This window comes from Brachyhypopomus gauderio, chromosome 5 (genome assembly GCF_052324685.1).
Source record: "Brachyhypopomus gauderio isolate BG-103 chromosome 5, BGAUD_0.2, whole genome shotgun sequence".
In the NCBI taxonomy this organism is placed as follows: Eukaryota; Metazoa; Chordata; class Actinopteri; order Gymnotiformes; family Hypopomidae; genus Brachyhypopomus; species Brachyhypopomus gauderio.
In genome coordinates, this window is record NC_135215.1 from 19,352,178 (window position 1) to 19,364,478 (window position 12,301).

Below are 12,301 nucleotides of genomic sequence, written 5' to 3' on the forward strand. Positions count from 1 at the left end.
TGTCTTACATGCCGACTGTGTCTATATTAGAATATCACTCATCTGTGGTTTGTATAATTTCATAGACTTTTGTCATTATTATTATTATTATTAGTTCTGTGAATAAATACAATTTGATATATCACGTTTCTGTCGTTACTTATTCTGCTTTTGAATTGCGTCATATGTTGCAGGACTCCTGTTGTTCTGGCGTGGAGGTTTATTCTGCATTGTAATATCCTGCCACCTCACACGTCTGCAGTCGTGCTCGAGATGAGCTGCCCGCGAGCGTTTGTTCAACACACGCGGTGGAAACGTTTAGACTAACAGCGCGTGCCAAACGGGGGCTTCAGTTAGGTCGTTGCGGTGTAAAACGCGGGGACGCTTCCGGTTCTGGTTCTCAGTATCTGTAGAATGAGTATCTGTTACTCATCTTTATATTCGCAAAGAATTTAAAGTGAGGTAATGAGTTGTACCGACTGCAGGGGGCGGTAGAGCCGTGTGGTGACGTGCGTCCTGGTGTGGGCGGGGTCTAACTCCAGGTGAGCATCGTCGCGCGGCAGGTGCGGTACCACAGCAGCCGCCAGCGCGAGGAGAGATTTGAGAACGACTTCGTCTAGTGATCAAACACAGGACACTTTGTTTTGGTTTATTTTGTTTCGGTTATAGTTTTTATAAAGAGTTTTAGGCTACCTGCCTAATTTGTCTTACCCGCGAAATGGGTGCTAAAAAAGAAGAAGCGAACTCTTCCGAGTACGGTAAGATTTAAGTTTGTTTTCTTGTGGATTTTCATGGACGCGATGTTTTTAGTATCTTATGTGATGCTCGATCGCTGTTTTAAAAATAAACAATTGATGGAATTGACTGCATAGGTCGATGCAATATGAGTTGGATGTTTTGCTTATTCGTAACCACGAAATTTGTTGTATGTTTTCTCGTCAGTTTACTCTATGGTTGGCATGAGGAAACGCTTTGATACACACACATGCGTACCCACCCTCAAAAATGACCCACATTCATTGGCAGGGTTATTCTATGTTCAATCTATTCATTTTATAATTGAATATTCGAAGTATTTGTTAAATATCTTGATTTTGATTACTGCTGTTCACTATTTTCACTTTTACTTTACTACTTTATTAACAAAAATGGTTTTTATATTAGTACATTCAATTTACATTACAAAAATCACTCCTTCATCCAAGTGTGATATAAAATTAAGTTATATAATACTATAATAACTAGTTTTAAATTATTTTAGTAGTGAGTGGGGTCAAACATTTGTTTAGTTTTTGCAACATATTTGTCATTTTGTCAGGTTTTCAGAGTGGCCACCCAAATGCAGACACCGTATGCAGAGGAAATTTAAACGAAGCATTTTCGATATAACCATAAGACATAAGACAAATAGGGAAAACAGGGAAGGACAACAAGACCTTGAGATCATGACTATGATGACGAGACAAATACATCTACCAGACAAGGATAAAAACAGCAGGACTCTGTGTGGAAGACTAATGACAACAAAGACTGAACAGAAACAGGATTTGAATACAAACTCAGACAAGGGGATGAGGAACGGGTGAAGAGAGGGAGGAGGAGCTCAGGTGAGGGGAGGGAGCAGAACACAGGAGGTTGACAGGCGAATTGGTGCAGCCTCTGCAGTGTTGCGGACACTGTACTGGACTGTTGTGGTGAGGAGTTTTTACTGGTCAATCTACATTCCAAGTCTCACCTACGGTCATAAGCCTTGGCTAGTATGAGGTCATGAATACAATGAGACAAAGAATGAGATTGTGAATACAAGCGACTGAAATGAACTTCCTCCACAGCATGTCCGGGCTCACCCTTAGAGATAAGGTGAGGAGTTTAGTCATCCAGGAGAGACTCGGAGTAGAGTCACTGCTCCTCCATGTAGAGAGGAGCCAGTTGAGGTGGTTTGGCCCCTGGGAAGAGAATGCACCTTTTCCTCTTTCTGTCTTTGAGAAAAGGACAGCGAGCACACCTCTTCTTCTTCCCTCCTTGGGGATGTCTTCTTGAGGATGGGTGGTGGCTGGGGTTTGTTTTTGTAATCCACCTCTTTCCACTGGCTCAAGCACATGCTGTTGGAGTTTGGGTGAGCCCTCCATGTGTCTCTTATATGTGGCATGACAAGCTATTTGCCCAACTCCATGATGTAGGCATTGAGGATGGAAACACCAAGCATGTTGTACCAGAGAACCACAGGCCTCCTTAAGGTTCAGCAGTTAGCTAGTAAATAATAATTACTTGTAACTTTCTGGAAAGTAATGTACTCACTCTCAAGGTAACCTAAACCTAATCAAATATTACAGTATGTACAATTATATTTCCCAAATATTGTCTAAAGTAATGTTAGAACAATTGAAAAAGCAATACTTGTGGAATGGGAGCTGTGCTGAACTGTGAAATGGTAAATGCCTGTGGGTAGTTTCTGACCCACGCGTGCCGTGTCTAACACGTGTGTCTGACCCATGCGGGTCCTGTCTGACCCATAGGTGTTTGACCCATGTGGGTCGCGTCTGACCCATGTGTGTAAACTTGATGTAGAAAAGCAAAAGCTGTGCTTCTTCATAAAGTAAGAAAGAAAATTAAAATGTGCTAAAATTTGTTTGTGCTAAACAAAAAGATATTAACTGCATATTTGGAATAGAAAATGATTAAATCAAAATCAAATCAAATATATTTGTAACATATGTTGTCACAAAGCGCTTTAATTAATGATTTGTTAATTTAAAAGATATACCATAGAAACACTCAGCCACACAATTAGTAACACAGAAAATGAATGTTGTACATTAGAGGGGTAGTGGTAGAAATGGGGTTTTTATTCAGAAAGTAAGAAATAGTAAAAATAAAAGTAAGAAAAAATAAATTAAGGATGTATGATGGTCAAAACAAGTTAATTGAGGAATACATTGAATGCTGAATGATTAAATTAATTTATTGTAAAGATTGTTTTTCTATCTCTTTAATTGTTGTCATGGTGACCGGCGTCGTCCAGAAGAGGATGGGCTCCCCCCCAGAGACCGTATATATACAGTCACTGGCTCCACCCCTGAGTCTTGGTTCCTCTCAAGGAATAGGAGTTTTTCTTTTCCACTATCGCCCTTGGCTTGCTCACTGGGGGCTTGGACTCGGACGCTTGTAAAGCTGCTTTATGACAACAACTATTGTAAAAAGCGCTATATAATTACTAGGGGTGGGACGCGATCAAAACAAATTAATCGAATTAATCGGAAGCTTTGTAATTAATTAATCGAAATTAATCGCATTTCAGTATTTAACATGAGAAATATTAATTTAAGTTTGAATGATGAATGAATCAATGAACATAATCATAAACTTCAACATCTTGTTTATTTTTCCACCAGTCTACTACATAGACCAATAGATGAGTGCAGAAAACAGTTCAGAACACTGAAATTCTGACCAAAAATGTTGTTTAATTTTGGAAGTTTGGCTCAGGATATTGGAAGAATTGAAGTAAATCAGAAGATGTTTTTTAATTCCATTTTAGATGGTATATTTTTCTTTAATTTCCCAGGCCTCTGCCACAGGGATCTCCATAGTGCCTAGAATTGGTCTTCTGCATGCTCAAAGCAAATGACTGGATCTTCATCATCTATAGATTCATCATCTATAATATGAGCTGTCACACCAAGATAATTCTTGTTGCTAACATTGGTCCAGTGATCCCCAGTCAGAGCCACATTTGTGGCGCTCTTCACAATAACCTGTTTTACTTCCCTTTCCTCATCATACAGCTGCTGGGTTTTCTTCGACATTAGAGGGTTTTTCATCCACCGAGTTTTTGCGCATTTTGAAAATGCGCATGAAAAAAGCTGGATGGAAAAAGACCAAAATTCGAAAAAAGCCCCAAATATCGCAAAAAGATTTTTACGCTAGGAGGAGGTGGAAAAGTTAGACTATCGCATCGCCAAAATTCGAAAAAACTGGATGGAAAAGGGTTTTTCGCATAAACGATGACGTATCATGCCTCAAATCATGTGGTTCTGTACATGATCGCGATGTAAAGATGGCAAATGCATGCAAAAACAGTTCTGGAGAGAGCAAAAATTGAATTTAACTTCTCCATGTATAGAAAAGAAAAAGAAAAAAATGTTTCAAAACCTCAACGTGCAAAAATGCGTAACTGCCAGATGGACGTAAAACCACTATTGTTTTGACGTCCTCTCACGTGATCTAAAGTTTATTCGCATAACTGTAATGAATGGAAACAAGGCTTAATTCGCATTTTTTTCTGCCGAAACTTGGAAATTGCGCATTATTTTTTCGAAAGGTTTGGATGTGCAGCGCTTCTTGTAAGCCTTTATCTTCGACCACAGAGAGCGAACAACACTGCAAATAATATGACGCGTCATGTATAAACGCGTGCGGAGTCGCGCGCTGCGGTCACTCGCGAAAGTTTAATCCAGTCTTAATGGTCCAATCAGTGGCGTGCACAGACATTTTGGGGGGCAAGTGCTCGGGGGTGGGGTGGGGGGGGGGGGGTGAAGGGCACTTTTTAGCGCACATGGAACACTTCATTATAAAAAAAATTACAAGCACATGTTGAATGAAATTTGACATTTTATTTGTAACATTCTCTAAACGGGAGTTTTCAATGGAGAAAAGTCACGCAGCGAACTGATAAAATTTAAAATTCATATCCAATATTAACTATACACCGTCATGTCATTCAGTTAACTTCTGTTTACCCTCCACTGACTGCTGGCATTGTTGCATATTGTAAGAGTTCACATTTGAGGAATTAGTTCCCTCCTCTCTCTTTGTTGATGTGTGTGTAGCGCATGTAGGATGCGATCGGTTAGAAATGGTTGCCATGGTAATTAATAAAAACAGACGGCGCTCACGGCTCATCGCATGGACAGTGCAAACTGCTGTTCTGTGCCCGAGCTAGAGCCCGTACATCTGACAATCTGTTCGTGTTGCTGTAATGTTAAATGTTCTGTATTGACCTGCCGAGATTTCAGTAAAAACAGTAAACTTTAGATTCCTTGTCGTGCGAAGTTTTTCCACTCACGTCATCCACACAAGTGCCGCAGCTCACATACGGAGGAGCACAAGCACGACAACTGGTGTCAGAAGTGGGATGTCCAAAAAACTCTTCCAGTCGTGAGTACTCCAACCCGATGTGGAAAACTAACTAGCTGGCTGACGGGATTCGAGAGCTAATGCTATAATAGGTCCTGCCGTCCTTGTGCGATCTACTTCATGTCCACCATTACAGCTCTCCTTCATAATAAAAACCCAGGAAGCTTAACAACAAGCAAATGAACGGGATAGAAGGACAATAATAAATAAATAAATAAATAAATAAGATAAAAGACAATAATAAATAAATAAGTAGGGTAAAGGACAAAGGTAAAAAAAAAAAAAAAAAAAAAAAAAACAACAACACAAACAACCTTGTGGACAGGAGGATAATAAAATGACGGAGGAGCTACAAGGAGCTTTAGCAGGATCTCCTGAGTCTGACAGAGCCCCGAAATGGTTACAAGCTTTGCTGGATAATCAAAATCAGCAGACTAAGCAGCTGCAAATGATGCTTAACCCTGTCCTCACACACATAACAAGGGGAGACCCAGCTGCACAGCAAGTCACACCACCTCTTGCTGTTCATGGTGAAAAAGGGGATGAAGTTGCACCACATCATACCCGGGATAGGCGTATGCCAGAGTCTAGTGCTGCACCTTCAGTTTCTTGGGAGATGCCTGTGAGACCAAGAGATTATGTTGGGGGCCCCTTTGCTGCCGAGCTGGATGTAATTTCCAGACAGGCTCGCAACTCTGGCCCAAACAGGAGGGGTGTCAATCCTGAACCTGAACCTAGCAGACAGAGAAGCAGTAGAGACCCTGAGCAGGAAGCCCAGCACTCGTTTTCCTACCAGGAGGGGCAGAGGGTGAATAGCTCTGGCTACAACAGTCGGTACACTCTGCAGGAAGTGCATCGGCCTAAACTTGCCACCTTTGATGGAAATGATGACTGGGACTCATTTCTGTTGCCATTTGAGCGCCTGGCCAGGAAGTATGGGTGGAGTACCGCAGAGAGAATAGACAGACTGCATGACTGCTTACGGGGAGCTGCAATACGCTATGTCTGTTCGCTGCCAGAACGCACCAGGGAGGATTATGTTCTCTTAGTTGAACCGCTCACTCAGCGTTTTGGAAAGAGGGATCCGCCTACCACAGTAAGGAGGAGGCTAGGAGAGCTTCGGCAAAGTAGAGAGACATCAGCTGAGTTTGCAGAAGAGGTGCGGCGCCTTGTCACACTTGCATACCCAGGGGTGGATCTCGAGCTGCAGGATCAACTGGCAACCGATGCCTTCCTCAAGGGTCTGAGAAATCAAAAGGTGGCTTATGAAGTTATGAACCGAGATCCGTGCTCCCTGGCAGAGGCCCAAAAATGGGTGGAAGCCCACGAACATAACTTCAAAGCTACTATGGGACGTGAAACTGAAATGAAGAGCCGGGCGAGGCGCGTTTCCTGGGCTGAAGATGGGGACATCTGTGAGAGCTTCACTGCTACTTCTTGTAGGGTGCAGACCCCCCAGTATGTAACCACTGATCAGTTTGCTGAGCTGGCGGACCAAGTCAAGGCCCTCGTTCACTCAGTAGGGGGCCTAAAGTTGCAGTTTGACCAATTTCAGTCTACATATACAGAGCGCCAGCAAACTAGAGCAAAAATACAAGATTCCCTACCATCAGAGAGGAAGCCAAACCAGCCTCACATGCAGTCCAGTCGAACACGCAACCAGTCACCAAGTCCAAATCGTGATACAGTTGGCCCATGTTTTAAGTGTGGGGATAAAGGACATTTCCGAAGGGACTGCCCAAGGTCACTGAGCCCAACAGTTGCACTTAGGCATGGTGATAGGGATCCAACTTCAGATCATCAGCTACGAGGGCTGCAGATCAGCAGCACCAGCAACAAAGGGGAGAGTCTGCAAATTCCTGTGACTGTAAATGGCACTCCAACACAGGCGGTGGTGGACACTGGAGCTCAAACAACTGTAATCTCAGAGGAGCTGTATAGGATTCTTTTCGGAGGTGATCCAACAAGCCTACGTAATACTTACCTCCTGAATGCAGGAGTTGGAGATGGTATGGAGGCAAGGAGTGGACTAAACATCACATTCGGGATTGCATCCAAAACAATCAAGTGGAACGTGTATGTAGCACCTATACGTGATTCTGTCCTGCTAGGCTTGGATCTGATGAAGTCACATGATGTTGTCATCCACACCCGTGGCAAAGTTTTTATTGGGAACGAACTGGTACCTTCCAAAATAGTAAGAGAGGGCAGGTCAGACTATTGTGTTGCCCGGGTGACCCTAGGGGAGCCCACCACCATACCACCTGCCTCTGAATGTGTGGTGTGGGGCGAAGTAGACGACCCAAGACCAGGTGTTCCAGCTGTGTTAGAACCTTTGAACATTACAGAAGCTGTAGCCTCTGGAAGCGTAGCCACCACTATGGAGGAACGAGTGCTCGTCAGGTTATGCAACTTCTCCACTAGCAAAGCATCCCTGTCGAAGGGGACCTGCCTTGGCGTCCTAGTCGAGGTTTATCCTGAGGAGCCACTCTCTTTGCCGGGGCAAAGCCCAGTGCCCAGCGTAGAGAGGGAGTCAGGAGGTGCGCTGGTGGTTGGAAGGGTGACGACAATCTCCGACTTACCTGAACACCTCCACGACCTGGTTGGTGCTGCTTCTGAGGCGCTGAATGAGGAGCAACAGCAACGTCTCCTCCAGTTACTGTTAACTTACCAATCCATCTTCGCCAAGGATGATACCGACCTGGGCTACCTTTCTGCTGTCACCCACAAAATAGACACAGGATCAGCCAAACCTGTGCGCCAGCCAATGAGAAGGACACCTCTTGGATTCCAATGTGAAGAGGAGAAGCATCTTAGAGCCATGCTTGAAGCAGGCGTCGTTACGCCCTCCTCATCAGAGTGGGCCTCTCCGGTCGTCCTAGTACGAAAAAAGGATGGGGGCGTACGGTGGTGTGTGGATTACCGCTGTCTAAACAACCTGACGGTCAAGGATGCGTATCCTTTGCCCAAGATTGAGGAATGCCTTGATGTTCTTGGGGGTGCTACTATGTTTTCAACACTTGACCTCCAGTCTGGCTACTGGCAGATAGTGGTAGATGATGGAGACCGTGAGAAGACGGCTTTTCTCACCAAATGGGGGCTATATGAGTACACCCGTATGCCGTTTGGGCTCTGCAATGCTCCAGGCACATTCCAAAGGGCGATGGAGCTCGTCCTTAGAGGACTTCAGTGGGACGCCTTGCTGATCTACCTTGATGATGTAATCGTCCTCGGTAGGGGGGTGGAGGAGAGCCTGAGCCGGCTTGCACAGGTCTTCCAGCGGTTCCACAGCTATGGACTGAAACTGAAGCCATCCAAGTGCCACTTGCTTCAGGAGGAAGTCCTCTTCCTAGGCCACGTTGTGAGTGGCGACGGAATCCGCCCAAACCCCACTCTGGTCAAGGATGTACAGATCTGGGAGCCCCCCAGCAACCTGCGAGAGCTCCAAGCCTTTCTTGGGTTATGTAATTACTATCGTAAGTTTGTCCCAGCCTTTGCAGAACTGGCGAGCCCACTCCACAACCTGCTAAAGAAGGGTGCTACATTCCTGTGGGCGGATGAGCACCAGCATGCTTTCACACAACTAAAGCAAAAACTAACGACTGCACCAGTACTGGGCTACCCCATTGTTGGAGGCGAGTACATTCTTGACACTGACGCATCAAGCCACAGTATTGGAGCAGTCCTGTCACAACTACAGTGGGGAGAGGAGCGGGTTCTGGCATATGCCAGTAGCCAACTCACACCAGCTCAGCAGAGGTACTGCGTCACCAGACGGGAGTTACTTGCTGTTGTTCGTTACACCCGCCAATTCCGCCACTACCTACTGGGCAGAAAGTTCCTGTTGCGAACAGATCATGGCAGTCTCACCTGGCTCTTCCGGTTCAAATACCCCGAAGGCCAGTTGGCTCGCTGGCTGGAGGAGTTGAGCCAGTATGATTTCCACATCGAGCACAGAGAAGGCCGCAAACACTGTAATGCTGATGCTTTGTCGAGGCGAACAGAAGGAGGCCTGTATCAGTGTGACTGTTATCAAGCTGGAAAGAACTCGTCAGACCTTCCATGCCAAGGATGCAAGTACTGTCAAAGGCTTCATGAGCAGTGGACAAGGTTTGAGGATGATGTCGATGATGTGGTGCCGCTGGCGGTGAGATGTGTCCAGTCTGGCGGTGAGACCGCTGGTGACAACATTCAATCGTTGGAAGCAAGCCAAGTGTCTGAACCTATGCCAGAGACTCCAGTCATTAACTGGCTCCACTCAGTCAGCTCTGAAGAGTTGGCCAGACTCCAGAAAGCTGACCCTGTCCTCTCTACCCTCCACATGTGGAAAGAGTCGGGAACGCTCCCTACAAAAGATCAGGTGATGCTTGAGAGCCCTGCAGTGAGAAAGTTCTGGCTCTGTTGGCCTCAGGTTGTGTTGCAGGGAGGAGTTTTACATTATTCCTGGGACAGGGTAGGAGCTCAACATTCAGTCTTGCTACTGCTCATCCCTGTTTCCATGCAAGAAGAGGTCCTACAGGCTTGTCACAGCCCTCCCTATTCTGGTCACCTTGGGGAAGTGAAAACTCTCGAGCGCCTACGTCAGAGCTACCACTGGTATGGAATGAGTGAGGATGTGCGTCTGTTCGTAAGGAGATGCCAACATTGCAGTGCACGCAAAGCCCCAGGGCCGCTGAAACGAGCGAAGCTACAAAGCTATCAGGCTGGAGCACCCCTCGACCGTCTCCACTTAGACATCCTTGGTCCCTTTCCAGTATCCAGCTCTGGGAATAAGTACATTCTGGTCATAATTGACCAGTTCACACGATGGGTCGAAGCCTTTCCCGTCCCTGACCAAGGGGCAGAGACCACAGCTAGGAAGCTTGTGTACGAGTTTGTTGCTCGATTTGGAGCCCCCCTTGAGTTGCACACTGACCAGGGCCGCAATTTTGAAAGCTCCCTGTTCCAAAGTGTATGCAAGCTTCTGCAGATCACCAAGACCAGAACCACCCCGTACCATCCGGCATCTAACGGACAGGTGGAGCGGTTCAACAGAACCTTACTCCAGATGATCCGATGTTATGTAGACCAAAACCAAAAGAACTGGGATGAGCACCTCCCGTTGCTCACCTCAGCCTACCGCAGTTCCCGGCATGCAGTCACTGGGTTCACGCCTAATCGGCTTATGTTCGGCCGAGAGGTTCACCAACCCCAGGATATCCAGTTGGGAGCTGCAGAACTCAAATCTTCCCGAATGGAGGTGACTGATTTCCTCTACAACCTGGAAGAGGGACTCAAGGAGGCACAGAACACAGCCAGGGAACACCTCCGCACTGCACAGGAACGACAGAAGAAGGTGTACGATGTTCGAGCACGAGAGTGCACCTACAACATTGGTGACTTGGTGTATGTGAGGGATGACACCAAAAGGAAAGGACTAAGCCCCAAGCTCCAAGCACCTTGGAAGGGCCCCTTCATCATTTCTGCACGCCGGGGTCCTGTCCTATATGAGATTCAAGGGTTGAAACGCAGCCAGATAATGCATCACAATCGGCTGAAACCTTATGATGGTGAAGTGGTTCCTGTGTGGGTTGGACGACGAAGGAGCCAAGTGCTACAGCAGCGCCAGGGCCTAGCTATACAGATGGCTGAAGAGGGTGCCCCGTTGGTGCCAGAGCTGCCGTTACAAGAGAGCAATGGTGACAACCTAGTGGAGAAAGGAGTTTCTAAGGAGTCATGTGATCAAGAGAGAGCACCTCACCTGGAAGCCTTGGGATGTGAGCCAAAGGAAAGACCAGGGCTCCAAGGCTTCCCAGGAAAGACCGTTAAGACGTCCAGCGGACGTGTAGTTCAGAAACCGGAGAGGTTCCGGAATTAGTTCTAACAGGTGGACTGTTAAGTGAATTTGTGAATTTAAGTGAGTTTGTATGTCTTTTGAGTTAGTGCTCATTATATATAAAATAAAAAATTAAAAAAAAAAAATAGAAAAAAATTTGAACTTGAAGAAATTGCAGAAGCAAAGAATGTGTATACTGCCATCGAGTTATGTTCACTAATTGGTTCACTAATAGGTTCATTGTATTTGTACTTCACTTGTACTGAAGGGACTCAGTGCTCCTGGAGGGGGGTAGTGTAAGAGTTCACATTTGAGGAATTAGTTCCCTCCTCTCTCTTTGTTGATGTGTGTGTAGCGCATGTAGGATGCGATCGGTTAGAAATGGTTGCCATGGTAATTAATAAAAACAGACGGCGCTCACGGCTCATCGCATGGACAGTGCAAACTGCTGTTCTGTGCCCGAGCTAGAGCCCGTACATCTGACAATCTGTTCGTGTTGCTGTAATGTTAAATGTTCTGTATTGACCTGCCGAGATTTCAGTAAAAACAGTAAACTTTAGATTCCTTGTCGTGCGAAGTTTTTCCACTCACGTCATCCACACAAGTGCCGCAGCTCACATACGGAGGAGCACAAGCACGACAATATATTTTGCAATTAGTAAATCAATATAGGCCTACAATTAAGACAGTAAAAAGACCAAAAAGTAAGAAGTTATAGGCTACTGAATGCAGATGGGCATTTTTCACTGGTAGGCCTAATGGGGAACTTCCCGTTTCTTCTTTCACAAATGAATGTGTTATTTTATGTTGCCTAACAAAACCTATACAACAGAAGACGTTCAGCTTAACACATAGATTTGCAAACTCTACCTTAATTATTTGTATGTGGTCGTCCTCGCGTTATCTTTCATTGATTTGGGCTGGAGCGACTAGTTTATCAGGTGACCAGTCGGCTAAAAATGCTTAGTAGTTTGGTGCTGTATGAGACATTTTACAGCACAAAAAATGATTTCACGTTGGGCTTAGAGGGCAAACGGTACGATTTGACTTGATGTGTATGTAACCTGGCTGGTGGGGACGGGAGAAGAAGTCTATCTGTGACCGTGTGTGCTGTGCTGAAGACGCTTCCTTCCACTCGCTGAACTGAACTGCTGTTGCAGCGCATCTGGTGTTAAAGGAAGAGAGAGGTCGGTGTGTGCGAGGTGGTGGCTCATTTCAGGGCATTGTTTTTAATCGCTCAGGTTTTCAAAAGATCATTTCAAACCGACCTCATTAAAATGATAAAAAAAAAAACCCGAAGTTTCAAAAGGGCACTTTCGATGATAAAGGGCAGAGTTGGTGGTGCTTTAGCACCATCTGATGTCTATGTGT

General features: G+C 45.5%; 1 protein-coding gene across 2 annotated transcripts in view; it reads left to right on the top strand.

Moving 5' to 3' along the window:
- The first annotated feature begins 249 nt into the window (after nt 1-249).
- Nucleotides 250-12,301, top strand: part of slc44a4 (solute carrier family 44 member 4) — a 36,728-nt gene continuing 24,676 nt past the window's right edge. The window contains exon 1 of one of the 2 annotated variants that reach the window (XM_077006252.1): nt 250-737. In XM_077006252.1, coding sequence (XP_076862367.1) covers nt 698-737 — 40 coding nt within the window. In that variant the 5' untranslated portion in view covers nt 250-697. The remainder of the gene's footprint in view (nt 738-12,301) is intronic. The other variant, XM_077006253.1, reaches the window with a different exon arrangement.